Genomic DNA, 24,655 nt, shown 5'->3' with positions numbered 1-24,655 from the left:
AGTTCCTGGGTCCAAATTGTAAATCTGTTCCTGAAATCCTGAATGGATAACTAGCACATTTTCGGTTACTAATATTTAGCCGATGACATTGGTATATATTTAGGGAGAAAACCATCAAAGAATATGCCAAACAATATTTGGTTTTGATAATATCGCTCATGGTCATTAAACATGTATTTTCCCACCGGTTGTATTTTGAAGTCGCGCCTTGACGTCACCAAAACTCTAGACGACAACTTCCGTTTCACCAGATAGAGCGCGTGGAAATGAATTTGATAACACGAAAACAAGTCCACACAACTTTTTATTTACATTTATACTGAACACTGATGGTAGAGTATTCAGAGGAATGGATCGGTACGTGCTAGTTTTTTCTTTTAACCAAGAAGAGGATAAATGCGCGAAGGGTACGTTAACTATACCTTTGTATTGGACTCGGATTTCGTGTTTTTCAAGATACAGTAACTAGCTAAGTTACTGTAATGTAGTAGGCAGCAGCAGAGCCATCTATAGTAGAAAGGATGATTAACATACTATGAGCAATGGTGGTGTTCTTGTAAATGTAAGTCATAACTTCTTGAATTATTGTAATCGTTTATTTTATAGCGTTGGAGGCTGCCAAACAGATCTATGATAAACTGGGGAACATCTCCAATTGTACTTCAAAACGGAGGGTTTCTTTGTTTCCAGGTAAGCCAATGCGGTGTTTGTGTGTGTCAGGTGTCTTGCTTGCAGAAACGATTGCTGATATGTTTACCTCCTTTAAATATTGTAATGGGTTAAGTAACATTTGCTAAATGTGATTCAGTAATCTTTCTCATCTGCCTCCTAAGCCTGCTCTCTGAGTGGTGATCCAGCCTCACAGAGGTGGTATTTTGCTGTCCAGACATGCCATGGGACATCTCAGGTAAGTGTCATGTCAAGGAATGTCTTGTATTAGTCAGGGATGTCTTTCTGACCTGACTCTGTCCTTCTTTGTGTTTTACACTGGAGATGTCTATGTCCTTCTTTGTGTTTTACACTGGAGATGTCTATGTCCTTCTTTGTGTTTTACACTGGAGATGTCTATGTCCTTCTTTGTGTTTTACACTGGAGATGTCTATGTCCTTCTTTGTGTTTTACACTGGAGATGTCTATGTCCTTCTTTGTGTTTTACACTGGAGATGTCTATGTCCTTCTTTGTGTTTTACACTGGAGATGTCTATGTCCTTCTTTGTGTTTTACACTGGAGATGTCTATGTCCTTCTTTGTGTTTTACACTGGAGATGTCTATGTCCTTCTTTGTGTTTTACACTGGAGATGTCTATGTCCTTCTTTGTGTTTTACACTGGAGATGCCTATGTCCTTCTTTGTGTTTTACACTGGAGATGTCTCTGTCCTTCTTTGTGTTTTACACTGGAGATGTCTCTGTCCTTCTTTGTGTTTTACACTGGAGATGTCTATGTCCTTCTTTGTGTTTTACACTGGAGATGTCTATGTCCTTCTTTGTGTTTTACACTGGAGATGTCTCTGTCCTTCTTTGTGTTTTACACTGGAGATGTCTATGTCCTTCTTTGTGTTTTACACTGGAGATGTCTATGTCCTTCTTTGTGTTTTACACTGGAGATGTCTATGTCCTTCTTTGTGTTTTACACTGGAGATGTCTCTGTCCTTCTTTGTGTTTTACACTGGAGATGTCTATGTCCTTCTTTGTGTTTTACACTGGAGATGTCTATGTCCTTCTTTGTGTTTTACACTGGAGATGTCTATGTCCTTCTTTGTGTTTTACACTGGAGATGTCTATGTCCTTCTTTGTGTTTTACACTGGAGATGTCTATGTCCTTCTTTGTGTTTTACACTAGAGATGTCTATGTCCTTCTTTGTGTTTTACACTGGAGATGTCTATGTCCTTCTTTGTGTTTTACACTGGAGATGTCTATGTCCTTCTTTGTGTTTTACACTAGAGATGTCTATGTCCTTCTTTGTGTTTTACACTGGAGATGTCTATGTCCTTCTTTGTGTTTTACACTGGAGATGTCTATGTCCTTCTTTGTGTTTTACACTGGAGATGTCTATGTCCTTCTTTGTGTTTTACACTGGAGATGTCTATGTCCTTCTTTGTGTTTTACACTGGAGATGTCTATGTCCTTCTTTGTGTTTTACACTGGAGATGTCTATGTCCTTCTTTGTGTTTTACACTGGAGATGTCTATGTCCTGCTTCGCAAGCAGCTTCTACTGTTGAACACAACATCCAACCATTTCATCAGTTATACATGACACATTCATCACAGTCTTCTGTTTCTTTTGGGGGGGGGGGGTACACACTGACTGTCATCACCTATTGACCACATTGACTGACTGCCATCACACTGACTGTCATCACCTATTAACCACATTGACTGACTGCCATCACACTGACTGTCATTACCTATTGACCACATTGACTGACTGCCATCACACTGACTGTCATCCCCTATTGACCACATTGACTGACTGCCATCACCTATTGACCACATTGACTGACTGCCATCACACTGACTGTCATCACCTATTGACCACATTGACTGACTGCCATCACCTATTGACCACATTGACTGACTGGCATCACCTATTGACCACATTCACTGACTGCCATCACCTATTGACCACATTGGCTGACTGTCATCACCTATTGACCACATTGACTGACTGTCATCACCTATTGACCACATTGACTGACTGTCATCACCTATTGGCCACATTGACTGACTGCCATCACACTGACTGTCATCCCCTATTGACCACATTGACTGACTGCCATCACCTATTGACCACATTGACTGACTGCCATCACACTGACTGTCATCACCTATTGACCACATTGACTGACTGCCATCACCTATTGACCACATTGACTGACTGCCATCACCTATTGACCACATTGACTGACTGCCATCACACTGACTGTCATCCCCTATTGACCACATTGACTGACTGCCATCACCTATTGACCACATTGACTGACTGCCATCACACTGACTGTCATCACCTATTGACCACATTGACTGACTGCCATCACCTATTGACCACATTGACTGACTGGCATCACCTATTGACCACATTCACTGACTGCCATCACCTATTGACCACATTGGCTGACTGTCATCACCTATTGACCACATTGACTGACTGTCATCACCTATTGACCACATTGACTGACTGTCATCACCTATTGACCACATTGACTGACTGCCATCACCTATTGACCACATTGACTGACTGCCATCACCTATTGACCACATTGGCTGACTGTCATCACCTATTGGCCACATTGACTGACTGCCATCACCTATTGACCACATTGACTGACTGCCATCACCTATTGACCACATTGACTGACTGCCATCACCTATTGACCACATTGGCTGACTGCCATCACCTATTGACCACATTGACTGACTGTCATCACCTATTGACCACATTGGCTGACTGTCATCACCTATTGACCACATTGGCTGACTGTCATCACCTATTGACCACATTGACTGACTGCCATCACCTATTGGCCACATTGGCTGACTGCCATCACCTATTGACCACATTGACTGACTGCATTCACCTATTGACCACAATTGGCTGACTGTCATCACCTATTGGCCACATTGACTGACTGCCATCACCTATTGGCCACATTGACTGACTGCCATCACCTATTGACCACATTGACTGACTGCCATCACCTATTGGCCACATTGACTGACTGCCATCACCCATTGACCACATTGACTGACTGCCATCACCTATTGACCACATTGGCTGACTGTCATCACCTATTGACCACATTAACTGACTGCCATCACCTATTGACCACATTGGCTGACTGCCATCACCTATTGATCACATTGACTGACTGCCTTCACCTATTGACCACATTGACTGACTGCCATCACCTATTGACCACATTGACTGACTGTCATCACCTATTGACCACATTAACTGACTGTCATCACCTATTGACCACATTGCCTGACTGTCATCACCTATTGACCACATTGACTGACTGTCATCACCTATTGACCACATTGGCTGACTGTCATCACCTATTGACCACATTGACTGACTGCCATCACCTATTGACCACATTGGCTGACTGTCATCACCTATTGACCACATTAACTGACTGTCATCACCTATTGACCACATTGACTGACTGTCATCACCTATTGACCACATTGGCTGACTGTCATCACCTATTGACCACGTTGACAGACTGCCATCACCTATTGACCACATTGGCTGACTGTCATCACCTATTGACCACATTGACTGACTGTCATCACCTATTGACCACATTGACTGACTGTCATCACCTATTGACCACATTGACAGACTGTCATCACCTATTGACCACATTGACTGACTGTCATCACCTATTGACCACATTGACAGACTGTCATCACCTATTGACCACATTGACTGACTGTCATCACCTATTGACCACATTGACAGACTGTCATCCTTCCTGTGTCTGGTTGTAGTTCTGCAGTACAGAGTGGGAGGAGCTGGGAAGTTGTCAGAAGAAAGATGAGCAGGAGGAAAGCCCCAGCACTATGGAGGCCTGTCTCAGTGCTCTGGATGACCAGGAGGAGAAGACTGACCAGCCTGACCCACAGCAGACACAGTATGAGTGATGTTCACAGGGCTCTACAGTGCCACCATTAGACTTACATTTACAACTAAAAATAAATGTGTGGCCGAACTGCAAAAGTCAAGTATGAGCACGTGTGCGAGTAAAATGTATAAGTACAAAGTGACCTGAGATTCGGTCTCAGTCAGACATGCGAGTTTCACCGTTACCACGGCAACCTCCCTGCCTTAAAGGGCCAGCTGAATATTTTTGTCTCGCCTAAGTGACTTAAATATTTGAGGGTACATTGTGCTTGATTTAGCGTAGAACACCCCAAAAACGTTTAGTCATTTCTTATCATTAAAACACTCTTTCTCAAATATTTTATTTTTGTGCTCCTAAATGTTTCAACTTAGGAGCACATGTGCTCCTTGTAAAACATGTCAGCATAGAGCCCTGTTTTAATTCTGTTGCACATCCCAGCTCTGTGCTCTTCTATAATACTACTTCTGCAGTGTTTAAGCAAACATACAAAGTTTACCTTATTTCCTCTGAGATGTTCTAGAACTTCTGAATATCACATTTCCTGGCTGTATTGAAATGTAGTGCCCTGTCAGTGGTGAATAAATGAATAGTTGTATGAATAAATGTGTGATTTGTGATGACTACAGGTTGTATGAAGAGGCAGCAGAGGGACTACACCTGTTATCAGACAAGCTTCCCCCTCCAGGTAACTCACTCCATTCACCTTGGTTCATTTTGTCAGACCGAGAAAGATTCCTCTATATTCATGTATCTTATCCATGAGTTCTCTATATTTCCTACACGCCGTGGATTGTGTTGTGTTTTATAGCTGACTCTGTTCCCCTCTCTTTCTCTCCCAGGAAAAGCTCTGCTAGATCTGATATTTGTGTCAGTTTACTAAGTGTTTTATGGCTGACTCTGTTTCTCCTAGATGTAATATTTGTGTCAGTTTACTAGGTGTTTTATGGCTGACTCTGTTTCTCCTAGATGTAATATTTGTGTCAGTTTACTAGGTGTTTTATGGCTGACTCTGTTTCTCCTAGATGTAATATTTGTGTCAGTTTACTAGGTGTTTTATGGCTGACTCTGTTTCTCCTAGATGTAATATTTGTGTCAGTTTACTAGGTGTTTTATGGCTGACTCTGTTTCTCCTAGATGTGATATTTGTGTCAGTTTACTAGGTGTTTTATGGCGGACTCTTTCTCCTAGATGTGATATTTGTGTCAGTTTACTAGGTGTTTTATGGCTGACTCTGTTCCCCTCTGTTTCTCCTAGATGTAATATTTGTGTCAGTTTACTAGGTGTTTTATGGCTAACTCTGTTTCTCCTAGATGTGATATTTGTGTCAGTTTACTAGGTGTTTTATGGCTGACTCTGTTTCTCCTCCAGGAAAAGCTCTGCTAGATGTGATATTTCTGGGTTTTGCTGAAGAAGCTCCTAAACTGAAGGACTTCCTCCCTGTGATTGGCTCATTGAAACACATGCAGACATGGCACTCAGCCAAGATGACCATAGTGACTGAACACCAAGCTGGGTAAGGACAAAGAACCATTATGCAAAATGACGAGTCCACTTGACACCGGAATCCTCCCAGCAGTGGTGCCTGTGTTATCTCCATTTTACCACTAGAGGGCAGCATAGAGTTGTTGAATGGCTAAATACACAGATAAACTGATGTCTCACACAGTGATGTCTCTCCTTCTTTACTTGTTCCTCCAGGTGGCAGACGCCAGCCTCCCACCTATCAGCCAGAGTAGTAGATTCCAGTAGCATCATGACCTGTATTGATGAGAGGGAGTTATGGAGAGGAGGTGTTCTCATCAGAGAGGAAAAGGTAAGATTATTTAGTCAGAATGGTTTATACAAGTATCTGTTGTATCCATATACTTGACCACTAGGGGGTGTATGTCAGTAAATCAGCAAAGCGAAAGGAAAGTGTGTGTATTTGAAGTATTACAATATGATGTACAGTGCATTCTGAAAGTCTTGACTTTTTCCACATGTTGTTACGTTACAGACTTATTCTAAAATGGATTAAATTGTCCCCCCCCCCCCCCTCTATCTACACACAATACCTTATAATGACAAAGCAAAAACAGGTTTAGATTTTTTTGCAAATGTATTAACAGTAACACCTTACAGTGAAATGCTGAATACAACAGGTGTAGTAGACCTTACAGTGAAATGCTGAATACAACAGGTGTAGTAGACCTTACAGTGAAATGCTGAATACAACAAGTGTAGTAGACCTTACAGTGAAATGCTGAATACAACAAGTGTAGTAGGCCTTACAGTGAAATGCTGAATACAACAAGTGTAGTAGACCTTACAGTGAAATGCTGAATACAACAAGTGTAGTAGGCCTTACAGTGAAATGCTGAATACAACAAGTGTAGTAGACCTTACAGTGAAATGCTGAATACAACAAGTGTAGTAGACCTTACAGTGAAATGCTGACTAACAAGCCTTTAACCAACAATGCCGTTTTAAGAATTTAAAAAAGAATAAGAATTAAAAGTAACAAATAATTAAAAAAATAGCAGTAAAATAACAATAGAGAGACTATATACAGGGGGGTACCGGTACAGAGTCAATGTGCAGGGGCACCAGTTAGTCGAGGTAATATGTAAATTTTGGTAGAGTTAAAGTGACTATGCGTAGATAATAAACAGAGAGTAGCAGCAGAGTAAAAGAGGGAGGGGGGGGGGAATGCAAATAGTCTGGGTAGTCATTTGATTAGATGTTCCGGAGTCTTATGGCTAGGGGGTAGAAGCTGTTTAGAAGCCTCTTGGACCTAGACTTGGTGCTTCGGTACCTCTTGCCGTGCGGTAGCAGAGAGAACGGTATATAACCAGGGTGGCTGGAGTCTTTGACCATTTTTAGGTCCTTCCTCTGACACCACCTGGTGTAGAGGTCCTGAATGGCAGGAAGCTTGGCCCCAGTTATGTACTGGGCGGTACGCACTACCCTCTGTAGTGCCTTACGGTCGGAGGCCGAGCAGTTGCCATACCAAGCAGTGATGCAACCAGTCAGGATGCTCTCGATGGTGCAGCTGTAGAACCTTTTGAGGATCTGAGGACCCATGCCAAATCTTTTCAGTCTCCTGAGGGGGAATAGGCTGTAATGTAACAAAATGTGGAAAAAGGGAAGTGGCCTGAATACTTTCAGAATGCACTGTAGATAATGCTGCCCTGGGAGAATGTATAGGGGTCATGTGTGGGTCAGGTTTCTCAGTGTGTGCCAAGCCTAGGGCTGTAATGAAGGGCTCTTCTGTCTGGAGGCCTTGCTGGGCCTGGAGACAGGGGTTAAGGGTCACTGCAAATTCAGAGCCCCCTGACTGGAACACTGGACCACTGCCAGGGTTACTCACCTCTTCACCCAGCCCGCTGACTGGCACACAGGGGGGCATGAGAATCTGCTGTGCCTGGCCCAGGACCCAAACCCCAGTCTCCACCCCTGCTCTTATGACTCAGCCGTTATTGATTGTAGATCCGCCGTCTTGGTACTGCTTGTACTCAATGAGACTTGATAGACGTGTTGTGAATTTAGCCTTTTTAATGTTCTTTTGATTATAGAGTGTATTTTTTGCCAAGTCAAGATCACACATTTTATATCTGTAACTTTACAACACAACTTCCTCTCTAGAGTTGACCTTTCCCCTTTACATCCTTCAGAAGACATCAGCTCAGCTGTCACTGTTACAATGTGTAATTAGGGTTTTCCATAGGAATATAAATGAATTCCTCTGGGACATTGACAGGGCCGTAGATACGTTTCAGGACACTGAGGTCCGGACCTTGGTCATTTTTTCCCTAATTAATTTTAAAAAAAGGAACTCCGTCGGGGTCTGGATTTATTGTTGAGAGTTAGAATAGTAGAATAAACAAGGTGCCATTTCTTAACTTGGTTGTGCATCAGAAGTTATGTTTCATGTCACTCACTGACAGTCACTCAATTAGCCCATATCAGTTAAAAAGGTATATCATTTTGTTATTGGTAAGTTAGTCTAGCCAGTTATCTAAACTGGTAGTAATCTTTGCTGAATTATCCACTAGGCGCGCATGGAACGTGCCCAGAGGCCCTGACCTCCAGGGAGCTCCCATTGACTAACAAAATCAATCTCACTCAAAAATCAGGTTACATGGCATATGTCATTAGCCACTATTTGTTCATAAAATACTTTTTCTGCTAACAGATTCCTCTGTCTGTATTAAATTATCGTTTTTAATCCTGGTGCTGAGTTAATGTGAGGTCAGTGTAGTGGCTAATAGGTTATGTGTTTTGTAATTAAATTTATGTTGTTTTTCAGTTTTTAAACAACTGATTGGACCAATATTTTTGATATTCGGTATTTTATTAGGATCCCCATTTAGCTGTTGCAAAAGCAGCAGCTACTCTTCCTGGGGTCCACACAAAATACAACATAATATAGAACATTAATAGACAACAGCTCAAGGACAGAACTACATAATAAAAATATCTGTTAAATTATTTGAATTTCATTTAGTTTTTTTTTGTTTTTTTTTGTGAGCTCAATGCGCAGTTTCTCTAGAGATAAATCTGATTAAGCCCAACTGGGAGTTGTAGTTTCAGCACAGAAAACAACATAGCAATTAACTACAATGACCATAATCCATTGCTTGCCTACTTGTCCGGTCTGTGTGGCGCAAGACGTGGAGTGGAAGAGAAGAGACAGAAGAACGTGCGATGGGGAGGGATAGAGGACAGTTACTTCGAAGGAATCTCTACCTGAAAATACATCATCTAAGTGATTGATAGTTGGTATTCAGCAGCCTAATTTACTTGAAAGAACTAATGAAATAGTGATTTTGTCAGGCAGCATAGGGAGGAGCTCTATGGAGATGAGATGATGACAGAATGAAATAATAAAGTCATCAGTGAAAGCAAATGTAATATAGACAACTGAAATATAATATTAAAGTCATGTGAATCATTAATGGGCAGTCATGGGAATTTTCTGAATTGTTTTATTCTGTGTTCCAGCATTCAACCCACAGATTGCGTAGTACATGTTTAACAAAATAAACGAAATCGAAAATCGTGATAAATTTTTTTTGTAATGAAAGTGAACCGACCTCAAAAAGCACTAATCGCTCATCACAACCAATGTGATAAAGACGGGGGTCATTTTTGCTGCTCTCCAAAATATCATTTTTTAGTTTTTAAATTGTACAGAAATGCAGTAAATTAGCTTCAACTCTGTTAAAATGTCTTGGGAACCCCCCCGGGACCTCACTAAAACCCCAGACATTGATTACAGTGAGAACAGGCTGTCTTGGGAAATCTCTTTTCTAAAATGGAAACCCAGTTTGAGTTCACTAACGATGCTGTCCTATTGATTTCTCTCCTGCGCTGTCTAACAGTTTGCCTCGGAGGTGAGGTTTGAAGGCTTCTCCCTCAGAGCCCAGGATAGAGAGACATGGTACAGCCTGCTGCCTTCTGATCCAGGATCCCATAACAACTCTGACCACAAGCTACACTCAGAGGTGAGTAGTCCTACCCCCACCTTATCCTACCCCCACCTTATCCTACCCTACCCCCACCTTATCCTAACCTATCCCCACCTTATCCTATCCTACCCCCACCTTATCCTAACCTATCCCCACCTTATCCTATCCTACCCCCACCTTATCCTACCCCACCTTATCCTATCCCACCTTATCCTATCCTACCCCCACCTTATCCTACCCCCACCTTATCCTATCCTACCCCCACCTTATCCTACCCCACCTTATCCTATCCCACCTTATCCTATCTTACCCCCACCTTATCCTATCCTATCCCCACCTTATCCTATCCTACCCCCACCTTATCCTACCCCACCTTATCCTATCCCACCTTATCCTATCCTACCCCCACCTTATCCTATCCTACCCTCACCTTATCCTATCCTACCCCCACCTTATCCTACCCCACCTTATCCTATCCCACCTTATCCTATCCTACCCCCCACCTTATCCTACCCCACCTTATCCTACCCCCACCTTATCCTACCCCCACCTTATCCTATCCTACCCCCACCTTATCCTATCCTACCCCCACCTTATCCTATGCTACCCCCACCTTATCCTACCCCCACCTTATCCTACCCCCACCTTATCCTATCCTAACCCCCACCTTATCCTACCCCCACCTTATCCTATCCTACCCCCACCTTATCCTACCCCCCCACCTTATCCTACCCCCACCTTACCCTATCCTACCCCCACCTTATCCTATCCTACCCCCACCTTATCCTATCCTACCCCCACCTTATCCTATCCTACCCCCACCTTATCCTATCCTACCCCCACCTTATCCTATCCTACCCCCACCTTATCCTATCCTACCCCCACCTTATCCTATCCTACCCCACCTTATCCTACCCCACCTTATCCTATCCTACCCCCCACCTTATCCTATCCTACCCTACCCCACCTTATCCTATCCTACCCCCCACCTTATCCTATCCTACCCTACCCCACCTTATCCTACCCCCACCTTATCCTATCCTACCCCCACCTTATCCTATCCTAACCTACCCCACCTTATCCTACCCCCACCTTATCCTATCCTACCCCCCACCTTATTCTACCCCACCTTATCCTATCCTACCCCCACCTTATCCTATCCCCCACCTTATCCTACACCACCTTATCCTACCCCCACCTTATCCTACCCCCACCTTATCTTATTCTACCCCACCCAAATCTACCCCACCTTATCCTATCCTACCCCACCTTATCCTATCCTACCCCACCTTATCCTATCCTACCCCACCTTATCCTATCCTACCCCACCTTATCCTATCCTACCCCCACCTTATCCTATCCTACCCCCACCTTATCCTATCCTACCCCACTTATCCTATCCTACCCCCACCTTATCCTACCCCACCTTATCCTATCCTACCCCCACCTTATCCTACCCCCACCTTATCTTATTCTACCCCACCCAAATCTACCCCACCTTATCCTATCCTACCTCACCTTATCCTATCCTACCCCACCTTATCCTATCCTACCCCACCTTATCCTATCCTACCCCCACCTTATCCTATCCTACCCCCACCTTATCCTATCCTACCCCACCTTATCCTATCCTACCCCCACCTTATCCTATCCTACCCCCACCTTATCCTATCCTACCCCACTTATCCTATCCTACCCCACCTTATCCTATCCTAACATATCCTTCCCTACCCTCCCAGACCAACTCTGACCAAAATCTACAGTCGGAGGTGAGTAGTCCTATCCTCCCCTGACTAACCAGACCACTAGTGTGCCACTGTAGTCATTACTTACTGCCCTACCCAACCTCCTACCCTACCGCCTACGTCCTACTGTACCCCCTGCCTCCTAGACCAACTCTGACCACAAGTTACCCTCAGATGAGTTCTACTCTATCTGACTGCCAGTGTGACCATTAATCACTCTCCTACCCCACCTCCAACCTTCCAGTTCTACCAGCTACTGACTCACTGTCCTACCCTACCTCCAACCTTCCAGTTCTACCAGCGACTGACTCACTGTCCTACCCTACCTCCAACCTTCCAGTTCTACCAGCTACTGACTCACTGTCCTACCCCACCTCCAACCTTCCAGTTCTGTCTGCTACTGACTCACTGTCCTACCCTACCTCCAACCTTCCAGTTCTACCAGCGACTGACTCACTGTCCTACCCTTCCTCCAACCTTCCAGTTCTACCAGCTACTGACTCACTGTCCTACCCTACCTCCAACCTTCCAGTTCTGTCTGCTACTGACTCACTGTCCTACCTTTCCTCCAACCTTCCAGTTCTACCAGCGACTGACTCACTGTCCTACCCTACCTCCAACCTTCCAGTTCTGTCTGCTACTGACTCACTGTCCTACCCTACCTCCAACCTTCCAGTTCTGTCTGCTACTGACTCACTATCCTACCCTTCCTCCAACCTTCCAGTTCTGTCTGCTACTTGACTCACCGTCCTACGCTACCTCCAACCTTCCAGTTCTGTCTGCTACTGACTCACTGTCCTACCCTACCTCCAACCTTCCAGATCTGTCTGCTACTGACTGTCCTACCCTTCCTCCAACCTTCCTGTTCTGTCTGCTACTGACTCACTGTCCTACCCTACCTCCAACCTTCCAGTTCTACCAGCTACTGACTCACCGTCCTACCCTACCTCCAACCTTCCAGTTCTGTCTGCTACTGACTCACTGTCCTACCCTTCCTCCAACCTTCCAGTTCTGTCTGCTACTGACTCACTGTCCTACCCCACCTCCAACCTTCCAGTTCTGTCTGCTACTGACTCACTGTCCTACCCTACCTCCAACCTTCCAGTTCTGTCTGCTACTGACTCACTGTCCTACCCTACCTCCAACCTTCCAGTTCTACCAGCGACTGACTCACTGTCCTACCCTTCCTCCAACCTTCCAGTTCTACCAGCTACTGACTCACTGTCCTACCCTTCCTCCAACCTTCCAGTTCTGTCTGCTACTGACTCACTGTCCTACCTTTCCTCCAACCTTCCAGTTCTACCAGCGACTGACTCACTGTCCTACCCTTCCTCCAACCTTCCAGTTCTGTCTGCTACTGACTCACTATCCTACCCTACCTCCAACCTTCCAGTTCTGTCTGCTACTGACTCACCGTCCTACCCTACCTCCAACCTTCCAGTTCTACCAGCGACTGACTCACTGTCCTACCCTACCTCCAACCTTCCAGTTCTGTCTGCTACTGACTGTCCTACCCTTCCTCCAACCTTCCAGTTCTGTCTGCTACTGACTCACTGTCCTACCCTACCTCCAACCTTCCAGTTCTACCAGCTACTGACTCACCGTCCTACCCTACCTCCAACCTTCCAGTTCTGTCTGCTACTGACTCACCGTCCTACGCTACCTCCAACCTTCCAGTTCTGTCTGCTACTGACTCACTGTCCTACCCTACCTCCAACCTTCCAGATCTGTCTGCTACTGACTGTCCTACCCTTCCTCCAACCTTCCTGTTCTGTCTGCTACTGACTCACTGTCCTACCCTACCTCCAACCTTCCAGTTCTACCAGCTACTGACTCACCGTCCTACCCTACCTCCAACCTTCCAGTTCTGTCTGCTACTGACTCACTGTCCTACCCTTCCTCCAACCTTCCAGTTCTGTCTGCTACTGACTCACTGTCCTACCCCACCTCCAACCTTCCAGTTCTGTCTGCTACTGACTCACTGTCCTACCCTACCTCCAACCTTCCAGTTCTGTCTGCTACTGACTCACTGTCCTACCCTACCTCCAACCTTCCAGTTCTACCAGCGACTGACTCACTGTCCTACCCTTCCTCCAACCTTCCAGTTCTACCAGCTACTGACTCACTGTCCTACCCTTCCTCCAACCTTCCAGTTCTGTCTGCTACTGACTCACTGTCCTACCTTTCCTCCAACCTTCCAGTTCTACCAGCGACTGACTCACTGTCCTACCCTTCCTCCAACCTTCCAGTTCTGTCTGCTACTGACTCACTATCCTACCCTACCTCCAACCTTCCAGTTCTGTCTGCTACTGACTCACCGTCCTACCCTACCTCCAACCTTCCAGTTCTACCAGCGACTGACTCACTGTCCTACCCTACCTCCAACCTTCCAGTTCTGTCTGCTACTGACTGTCCTACCCTTCCTCCAACCTTCCAGTTCTGTCTGCTACTGACTCACTGTCCTACCCTACCTCCAACCTTCCAGTTCTACCAGCTACTGACTCACCGTCCTACCCTACCTCCAACCTTCCAGTTCTGTCTGCTACTGACTCACTGTCCTACCCTTCCTCCAACCTTCCAGTTCTGTCTGCTACTGACTCACTGTCCTACCCCACCTCCAACCTTCCAGTTCTGTCTGCTACTGACTCACTGTCCTACCCTACCTCCAACCTTCCAGTTCTGTCTGCTACTGACTCACTATCCTACCCTACCTCCAACCTTCCAGTTCTGTCTGCTACTGACTCACTGTCCTACCCTACCTCCAACCTTCCAGTTCTGTCTGCTACTGACTCACTGTCCTACCCTACCTCCAACCTTCCAGTTCTGTCTGCTACTGACTCACTGTCCTACCCTACCTCCAACCTTCCAGTTCTGTCTGCTACTGACTCACTGTCCTACCCTTCCTCCAACCTTCCAGTTCTGTCTGCTACTGACTCACTGTCCTACCCTACCTCCAACCTTCCAGTTCTGTCTGCTACTGACTCACTGTCCTACCCTACCTCCAACCTTCCAGTTCTGTCTGCTACTGACTCACTGTCCTACCCTACCTCCAACCTTCCAGTTCTGTCTGCTACTGACTCACTGTCCTACCCCACCTCCAACCTTCCAGTTCTGTCTGCTACTGACTCACTGTCCTACCCTACCTCCAACCTTCCAGTTCTGTCTGCTACTGACTCACTGTCCTACCCTACCTCCAACCTTCCAGTTCTGTCTGCTACTGACTCACTGTCCTACCCTACCTCCAACCTTCCAGTTCTGTCTGCTACTGACTCACTGTCCTACCCTACCTCCAACCTTCCAGTTCTGTCTGCTACTGACTCACTGTCCTACCCTACCTCCAACCTTCCAGTTCTGTCTGCTACTGACTCACTGTCCTACCCTTCCTCCAACCTTCCAGTTCTGTCTGCTACTGACTCACTGTCCTACCCTACCTCCAACCTTCCAGTTCTGTCTGCTACTGACTCACTGTCCTACCCTACCTCCAACCTTCCAGTTCTGTCTGCTACTGACTCACTGTCCTACCCTACCTCCAACCTTCCAGTTCTGTCTGCTACTGACTCACTGTCCTACCCTTCCTCCAACCTTCCAGTTCTGTCTGCTACTGACTCACTGTCCTACCCTACCTCCAACCTTCCAGTTCTGTCTGCTACTGATTCACTGTCCTACCCTACCTCCAACCTTCCAGTTCTGTCTGCTACTGACTCACTGTCCTACCCTTCCTCCAACCTTCCAGTTCTGTCTGCTACTGACTCACTGTCCTACCCTACCTCCAACCTTCCAGTTCTGTCTGCTACTGACTCACTGTCCTACCCTACCTCCAACCTTCCAGTTCTGTCTGCTACTGACTCACTGTCCTACCCTACCTCCAACCTTCCAGTTCTGTCTGCTACTGACTCACTGTCCTACCACCAGATTAAGCATCTTTACTCACTGAGACACTGCTATGTTTTTACACAGCTTTTAATAGTATCAGTTGTTTTCGGGGTTAAAAGCAGACTCAAACTTACACTCCTACAGAGCCCTTAAGGTGTTCACACATCCATTAATCACACTTTTTCAATAAAACACTGCTTAATAAAATTTAAATAAAATATTTAGCCATCTAACACGGTTGGTGTTTCTGTCAGAGAGAGAGAGAGGGGGAGAAAGAGAGCGAGTGAGAGAAAGGGAGAAAGGGAGCGAGGGAGTGAGCTCAGTTAGTGTCCATGTTGCTGTCTCTCCGCTCCAGGCTCTGCTGTCATAAAAACCAGTGTTGCTCAAATGACTTTTCCACTACAGATGAATCATGGCTGTTCTATGTAGCGCTGGACACACACACACACGCGCTCAGTTATTAAACTCGTAGACTGTTTACTCGCGGTACACACAGCTGATTTACAACACCCATATTGATTAGCTAGTGTCGTTAAATTCCTTTTAGGTCCGTGTCAGGCGGTGTCTACGATTATTATTACTGTTGTTCTGGGAGAGTGTGATTGTAGTAAAAGTAATTGTGCTGATGTTCTGTTTTTACGGTGTTGTTGAGACCACGACTAACTATCTGTTGTGTCTGTGGAACTGAAGGAGAGAGGTGGGGGTAGTGTACTATATACGGGATAGGGTGTTGTTGAGACCACGACTAACTATCTGTTGTGTCTGTGGAACTGAAGGAGAGAGGTGGGGGTAGTGTACTATATACGGGATAGGGTGTTGTTGAGACCACGACTAACTATCTGTTGTGTCTGTGGAACTGAAGGAGAGAGGTGGGGGTAGTGTACTATATACGGGATAGGGTGTTGTTGAGACCACGACTAACTATCTGTTGTGTCTGTGGAACTGAAGGAGAGAGGTGGGGGTAGTGTACTATATAGGGGATAGGGTGTTGTTGAGACCACGACTAACTATCTGTTGTGTCTGTGGAACTGAAGGAGAGAGGTGGGGGTAGTGTACTATATAGGGGATAGGGTGTGTGTAGTGTACTATATAGGGGATAGGGTGTTGTTGAGACCACGACTAACTATCTGTTGTGTCTGTGGAACTGAAGGAGAAAGGTGGGGGTAGTGTACTATATAGGGGATAGGGTGTGTGTAGTGTACTATATAGGGGATACGGTGTTGTTGAGACCATGACTAACTATCTGTGTGCTGTGGCTGTGGGTAACTATATAGGGGATAGGGTGTGTGTAGTGTACTATATAGGGGATAGGGTGTGTGTACTATATAGGGGATAGGGTGTGTGTAGTGTACTATATAGGGGATAGGGTGTGTGTAGTGTACTATATAGGGTGTGTGTAGTGTACTATATAGGGGATAGGGTGTGTGTAGTGTACTATATAGGGGATAGGTGTGTGTGGTACTATATAGGGGATAGGGTGTGTGTAGTGTACTATATAGGGGATAGGGTGTGTGTAGTGTACTATATAGGGGATAGGGTGTGTGTAGTGTACTATATAGGGGATAGGGTGTGTGTAGTGTACTATATAGGGGATAGGGTGTGTGTAGTGTACTATATAGGGGATAGGGTGTGTGTAGTGTACTATATAGGGGATAGGGTGTGTGTACTATAAGGATAGGGTGTGTGTGTGTACTATATAGGGGATAGGGTGTGTGTAGTGTACTATATAGGGGATAGGGTGTGTGTAGTGTACTATATAGGGGATAGGGTGTGTGTAGTGTACTATATAGGGGATAGGGTGTGTGTAGTGTACTATATAGGGGATAGGGTGTGTGTAGTGTACTATATAGGGGATAGGGTGTGTGTAGTGTACTATATAGGGGATAGGGTGTGTGTAGTGTACTATATAGGGGATAGGGTGTGTGTAGTGTACTATATAGGGGATAGGGTGTGTGTAGTGTACTATATAGGGGATAGGGTGTGTGTATTGTACTATATAGGGGATAGGGTGTGTAGTGTACTATATAGGGGATAGGGTGTGTGTAGTGTACTATATAGGGGATAGGGTGTGTGTAGTGTACTATATAGGGGATAGGGTGTGTGTAGTGTACTATATAGGGGATAGGGTGTGTGTAGTGTACTATATAGGGGATAGGGTGTGTGTAGTGTACTATATAGGGGATAGGGTGTGTGTAGTGTACTATATAGGGGATAGGGTGTGTGTAGTGTACTATATAGGGGATAGGGTGTGTGTAGTGTACTATATAGGGGATAGGGTGTGTGTAGTGTACTATATAGGGGATAGGGTGTGTGTAGTGTACTATATAGGGGATAGGGTGTGTGTAGTGTACTATATAGGGGATAGGGTGTGTGTAGTGTACTATATAGGGGATAGGGTGTGTGTAGTGTACTATATAGGGGATAGGGTGTGTGTAGTGTACTATATAGGGGATAGGGTGTGTGTAGTGTACTATATAGGGGATAGGGTGTGGGTAGTGTACTATATAGGGGATAGGGTGTGTGTAGTGTACTATATAGGGGATAGGGTGTGTGTAGTGTACTATATAGGGGATAGGGTGTGTGTAGTGTACTATATAGGGGATAGGGTGTGTGTAGTGTACTATATAGGGGATAGGGTGTGTGTAGTGTACTATATAGGGGATAGGGTGTGTGTATGTACTATATAGGGGATAGGGTGTGGTAGTGTACTATATAGGGGATAGGGTGTGTGTAGTGTACTATATAGGGGATAGGGTGTGTGTAGTGTACTATATAGGGGATAGGGTGTGTGTAGTGTACTATATAGGGGATAGGGTGTGTGTAGTGTACTATATAGGGGATAGGGTGTGTGGTGTACTATATAGGGGATAGGGTGTGGTAGTGTACTATATAGGGGATAGGGTGTGTAGTGTACTATATAGGGGATAGGGTGTGTGTAGTGTACTATATAGGGGATAGGGTGTGTAGTGTACTATATAGGGGATAGGGTGTGTGTAGTGTACTATATAGGGGATAGGGTGTGTAGTGTACTATATAGGGGATAGGGTGTGTGTAGTGTACTATATAGGGGATAGGGTGTGTGTAGTGTACTATATAGGGGATAGGGTGTGTGTAGTGTACTATATAGGGGATAGGGTGTGTGTAGTGTACTATATAGGGTGTGTGGTGTACTATATAGGGCATACGGCCAGCTGTTACTCCCAGGCCAGGCCAGCTGTAACTCCCAGGCCGGGCCGGCTGTAACTCCCAGGCCAGGCCAGGCCAGCTGTAACTCCCAGGCCAGGCCAGGCCAGCTGTTACTCCCAGGCCAGGCCAGGCCAGCTGTAACTCCCAGGCCAGGCCAGCTGTAACTCCCAGGCCAGGCCAGCTGTAACTCCCAGGCCAGGCCAGCTGTAACTCCCAGGCCAGGCCAGCTGTAACTCCCAGGCCAGGCCAGGCCAGCTGTAACTCCAGGCCGGGCCAGCTGTAACTCCATGTCTGTATTTAGATGTGACTCATCCTAAAGCAGATGCATTACTGCACTTTCAGGAAGCTTAGCTTTAAGGCCTACTTGGAGTTGCTATTAATGAAAGTATTTAGGTATTTTCTACTCTGAGTTTGCAGGGCTGAGGTTGAGGAGAAAAGCATGAAGCAGCCTTTGCATGGATGGAATTCTATCTGTTTACGGTGACCTGTGAAGGAGCTGTCTCTGGCCCTTGTTTGGGAAATGGGATTTGGAGCTAATCCCGGGCCAGAGAGAGGGAGAGGGGGGGAGCTGATAGGGTGTAAACTATGCCAGCTACTTATTAAACTGGCCTAGCTACACACACAGTCTGATAATACCTGATACAGTCGTTGAACAAAGCTGACATTGCTGTAAAGTTAAGAGGTCAATGAAAGTAGTGAAACATGCCAACTAAATATCAGCATAACGGCTTCCGCTTTCTGTCAAGTGGTAATATTTCAATCTAATGCTTGTGTTGTGTATAATATGAGTTTTACAGTAATATTTCAATCTAAAGCTTGTGTTGTGTGTGTATAATATGAGTTTTACAGTAATATTTCAATCTAAAGCTTGTGTTTTGTGTATGTGTCCATCATCTTTGTCATGTTCTTTCACCCCCTTCTTTCAAACCCCCTCCCCCTCTTTCTCTCTCTCTCTCTCTTTTCTCCCTTCATCTCCTCCCCTCTCTCTCTCTCTCTTTTCTCCCTTCATCTCCTCCCCTCTCTCTCTTTCTCTCTCTCTCTCTCTTTTCTCCCTTCATCTCCTCCCCTCTCTCTCTCTCTCTTTTCTCCCTTCATCTCCTCCCCTCCCCTCTCTCTCTTTCTCCCTCTCTCTCTTTTCTCCCTTCATCTCCTCCCCTCTCTCTCTCTCTCGTTTCTCCTCCCCTCCCCCCTCTCTCTCTCTTTCTCTCTCTCTCTCTCTCTCTTTCTCTTTCTCTCTCTCTTTTCTCCCTTCATCTCCTCCCCTCTTTCTCCAGGTGTTCCATTACTTCCGGTCTGTTCTAGACCTGGTTCAGTTGGTGACCGTGTCAGATATTCCCAGCTTCCTCCGCTCCAGCACAGAGTTTCACCTGTATCCTTCACATCAGCTGATGACTGAGGTGTCCACATCTCAGATAAACTGTTCCTCTCAGATCTATAAACTGGAGATATTTAACCACATAGCTGGTTTAAGGGAAGGGACTTTCCAGAATGTTACCAACAGTTGTATGTGAACTGCTAGACAGTCCCGCTGGAAGTCACGCTGCAGATATGGTCATTTATTTACTCTCTGAACAGGTTTACCCTTGAAACTGGTTTGGGTATAATGAACTTTGTTCTTAGATAATGATTAGCCAGGTCTCATGTGACTGTATCTCTATGTAGACTGAACATGATCTTTTTCTACTGTCATTGTGTGAACTAATAACAGATCAAGCCTTACAGTATAAAAGGCATAATAAATAGCTAGATACATCTCCCCAGTGTTCCACACTTGTCATGTACAGTATAATTAATCAGGCCCGAGGGGGTGTGGTATATGGCCAACGCAACGCAGAGTGCCTGGATATAGCCGTGGTTTATTGTATTTAACCTTTATTTAACTCGGCAAGTCAGTTATGAACAAATTCTTATTCACAATGACGGCCTAGGAACAGTGGGTTAACTGCCTTGTTCAGGGGCAGAACAACAGATTTTTACCTTGTCAGCTCGGGGATTCGATCCACCAACCTTTCGGTTACTGGCCCAACGCTCTAACCACTAGGCTACCTGCCGATATATTGGTAATAAACCACAAACCTCCGAGGTGCTTTATTGCTATTATAAACTGGTTTCCAACATAATTAAAGCAGTTAATACATGTTTTGTCATACCTGTGATATACCACGGCTGTCAGCCAATCAGCATTCAGGGCTCGACCCAGCCAGTTTATAAAAGGCAATAAGAAACAGCTGGATACATCTCCCCAGTGTTCTACACTTGTTCATCCCTTGACCAATCACAACAGAGAACTATCGTCCAAATCACTGAGAGATAAACGGCTCCTTGATCAGTTCAGATCACTGTCTGGAAAGGTACATCAATCAGTCAGTACCCCTCCAGTGTGTGACTCATTATACTGTGACTATCAGGTAGTAGTAGTAGCATTAGTAGTAGTAGTAGTAGCAGTAGTAGTAGTAGCAGTAGTAGTAGTAGTAGTACTAAAAGTAGTAGCAGCAGTAGCAGTACTAGTAGTAGCAGTACTAGTAGTAGTAGTAGTACCAGTAGTAGTAGCAGTAGTAGTAGTAGTAGCAGTACTAGTAGTAGTAGTAGTAGCAGCAGTACTACTAGTAGTAGTAGTAGTAGTAGTACCAGTAGTAGTAGCAGTAGTAGTAGCAGTACTAGTAGTAGTAGTTGTTGTAGTAGTAGTACCAGTAGTAGTAGCAGTACTAGCAGTAGTAGTAGTAGTTGTTGTAGTAGTAGTACCAGTAGTAGTAGTACCAGTAGTAGCAGTAGCAGTAGTAGTAGTGGTTGTAGTAGTAGTAGTAGTAGTAGTGGTAGCAGTAGTAGTAGTAGTAGTAGTAGTAGTAGTATTGGGGCAAATGGAGAACTTGGGACTATAAGGTTCAATCTGCATTTGTGTGGAAATGTAGTTATTAACATAGCCCTGTTCACTACCTATATGGTTCTATAAATACCCCAATACATGTTGTTACGTTCAAAATAATAAAATATAAAAATAGTTGACACCATTCAAACCAATTAGGGTTCAGAACATTAAAGCCAATTCTCTCAGAATCATCTTTTTGCACATAGAACCTTCTAGTTCCAAGCTCTAGAAATGTCAAATAATGATTTGAGGTGCGTTTGGTTTACACATTTGGTTTATACTCCAGATAGGGGCCCTGTTCTCTCTATCCTGTACGGTCAGCTCCATGGCTCTACCCCCTGCCTCTCAGCTCAGCTCCCAGAAGTGGAAGGACTTCATGGCTAAGAGACCCAAGACCCTGCCTGGTAGGTACTGCATGTGGATCATACGCTACAGCCCATGTGTGAGAAAAGGGATTGGCTCCGTGTTGGTCCTGGATCGACCGTCACAGAACTTAAACAACCAGAATTAAGGCAACAAGAAGAACCAAGGCACTCTTTATACTATATAAACTTCTCTAGGCATTCCTATGGCTTTTTCCCTACATATAACCTGGATGTGTGTTCTTTATTTTCTACTCATTTTGACCTATTTGGTTTGCCGTAGTTCCATATGTGGAGGTGAAGGGTGAGAGCGGACACTACTTCCTGTTGGTTCAGGGGTCAGAGGGCGGAGGCTGCAAGGCCCGCATGATACACTCAGCCAATCAGATCAATGGAGCCGCTGCCATGGCAACCGTCAATGGGCTTCTGAAAGAAAATTCAGTGTCGTCTTCAGGTAAGAAACTTTAAAAAATAAAAATAAATGGTGAACAAACAAAGATCTACTCTATGAAATGTTGTTTACATTATGATTGGTGACTTACCTGTCAATATCACAGACAGTTAGGATGGTCTGCTGTCAGCTTGGTATCCAGCGGTCTTTAAAGACTGGCTTGGAGGCCTCCTCTCTCTGAGGTCATTCACTGTTCCTTGGGTCTAAGGCGGTGCCTTCTTCAGTCGCCACGGAAGTTGAAAAGGACAAGAAGAATCCCTCTAGCTAGCTGATGCTTTTATCTACCTCTCCATTTCCTAACACTCTGTCTAGTTTTAATCATTTGAAAATGGTAAAGTAACCCAAGGCGTTTATACTTGAAAGTTATGTATAGAAAGTCGGAGGCTGAATTATAAAATGGCCCAACCACTATGTACTACTTCCTTTAACTCCTCTTTCCTCTGAATCTTTAACTTGTTCCTCAACTACATTCAGCTGCCGGATGGGTTTTTTCTTCTTTCTGGAGTGGATGGTCGGGGGGGGGGGGGGGGGGGGGGGGGGCAGAACGTAATTACAAATGATTTGTAGACTGCAAATTGACTGCAAGAGTCCCAAACAGATATAATATTTGACTGAAACATAATCATTTCAAGCCTTGCTTACATTTGTATAAGATCACATATCTCTCTATTATGCGTGCCAATACTTGGGAACAGATTTCCTAAATTAAAATAACTTGGAACTAATTTCCTGGTGTTTTTACAGTCTTATGTCCAAACTAAAACCAAAATAAAACCGCCCGCGGGCCACCATTTGGGGAACCCTGCTCTAACTTTTCTGACTCTTTCCTCTGGATATTTACCTTCTTTCAGAGATAATAAAGCCCTGTAGAAAGACAGATAGACATACCTCTGAGTGAAACAGAGGACGAAGAGAGAAGACACAGCAGTGTAGTCTCTCTCTCTCTTTCCTCTCTTTTTCCTCTCTCTCTCTCTCTCTCTTCTCTCTCTCTTTCCTCGCTCTCTTCTCTCTCTCTTTCCCCTCTCTCTTTGCTCTCTCTCTTTTCTCTCTTTTCTCTCTTTCCTCTCTCTTTCCTCTCTCTCTTTCCTCGTTCTCTTCTCTCTCTCTTTCCTCTCTCTCTCTTTTCTCTCTCTCTTTTCTCTCTTTCCTCTCTCTTTCCTCTCTTTTTCCTCTCTCTCTTCTCTCTCTTTCCTCGCTCTCTTCTCACTCTCTTTCCCCTCTCTCTTTGCTCTCTCTCTTTTCTCTCTCTTTTCTCTCTTTCCTCTCTCTCTTTCCTCTCTTTTTCCTCTCTCTCTTTCCTCGCTCTCTTCTCTCTCTCTTTCCTCTCTCTCTCTTTCCTCTCTCTCTTTCCTCTCTCTCTCTTTCCTCTCTCTCTTTCCTCTCTCTCTTCCTTCCCTCTCTCTTTCCTCTCTCTCTTCCTTCCCTCTCTCTTCCATCTCTCTTTCCTCTCTCTCTTTCCTCTCTCTTTCCTTCCTCTCTCTTTCCTCTCTTCCTTCTCTCTCCCCACCCTCTCTCTCTCCCTCCCCCTGCTGCGTTAGCCCTGTGGACTGGGAGCATGCTGTAACAGCCTGTTGTACAGTATAAAGCATGCAGGCTTCCACGTTCATTCAGAGAGCACATTTTGTTCCGTTATGAAATGCCCCAAAAGAAGAAAGATGTTGTACTTTTAAAATATATTTCATGCAGTTAACAGAGGCTCTTATCCAGAAAGACTTACAAACAGTTTGTTTTCTTTTACACAACTCTCATCGTGCATTTATTTTCTGAAAGAGAACATAACACGGTGAAAGATTTGTTCCCTCTCTTTCTGACTTTTATGACCCTCACTCTGAGTACCTTCAAAGATTAAAGCGTAAGAATGGTTATTTTATACACCGACTCTCATGTGGCATTTTCATTCTCAAAGAGACCATAACAAAATGGTGGAAGAAGCAATAGTTCCTGAAAGGTCTTCCTGTTCCCTTCGCTCTCTGTAGGAGTTTATTATATAAAAACCTTAAGGAAAAACCTTTACTCATCAACCATTTTCCTTCTGAAAGAGAACAAAATGGAGGAACAAGCAATAGTTTCTAAAAGGCCCTGCCGTTCTGT

At 44.9% G+C, this 24,655-nt stretch overlaps 1 protein-coding gene across 1 annotated transcript; it reads left to right on the top strand.

Moving 5' to 3' along the window:
- Window positions 1-238: 238 nt before the first annotated feature.
- On the top strand, window positions 239-22,804 carry LOC129856748 (mdm2-binding protein-like). The gene is made up of 13 exons (XM_055924470.1): window positions 239-407; window positions 607-690; window positions 834-907; window positions 4,498-4,640; window positions 5,258-5,316; window positions 6,000-6,144; window positions 6,330-6,444; window positions 9,995-10,117; window positions 20,160-20,254; window positions 21,170-21,236; window positions 22,038-22,155; window positions 22,397-22,567; window positions 22,773-22,804. Exons 1-13 carry the CDS (start codon window positions 350-352, stop codon window positions 22,802-22,804), a joined length of 1,284 nt encoding a protein of 427 aa, XP_055780445.1. The 5' UTR covers window positions 239-349.
- The last annotated feature ends 1,851 nt before the right edge of the window (window positions 22,805-24,655 follow it).

Source organism: Salvelinus fontinalis, chromosome 6 (genome assembly GCF_029448725.1).
Source record: "Salvelinus fontinalis isolate EN_2023a chromosome 6, ASM2944872v1, whole genome shotgun sequence".
Lineage (NCBI taxonomy): Eukaryota > Metazoa > Chordata > Actinopteri > Salmoniformes > Salmonidae > Salvelinus > Salvelinus fontinalis.
This window is presented reverse-complemented; position numbering and strand designations above follow the sequence as displayed.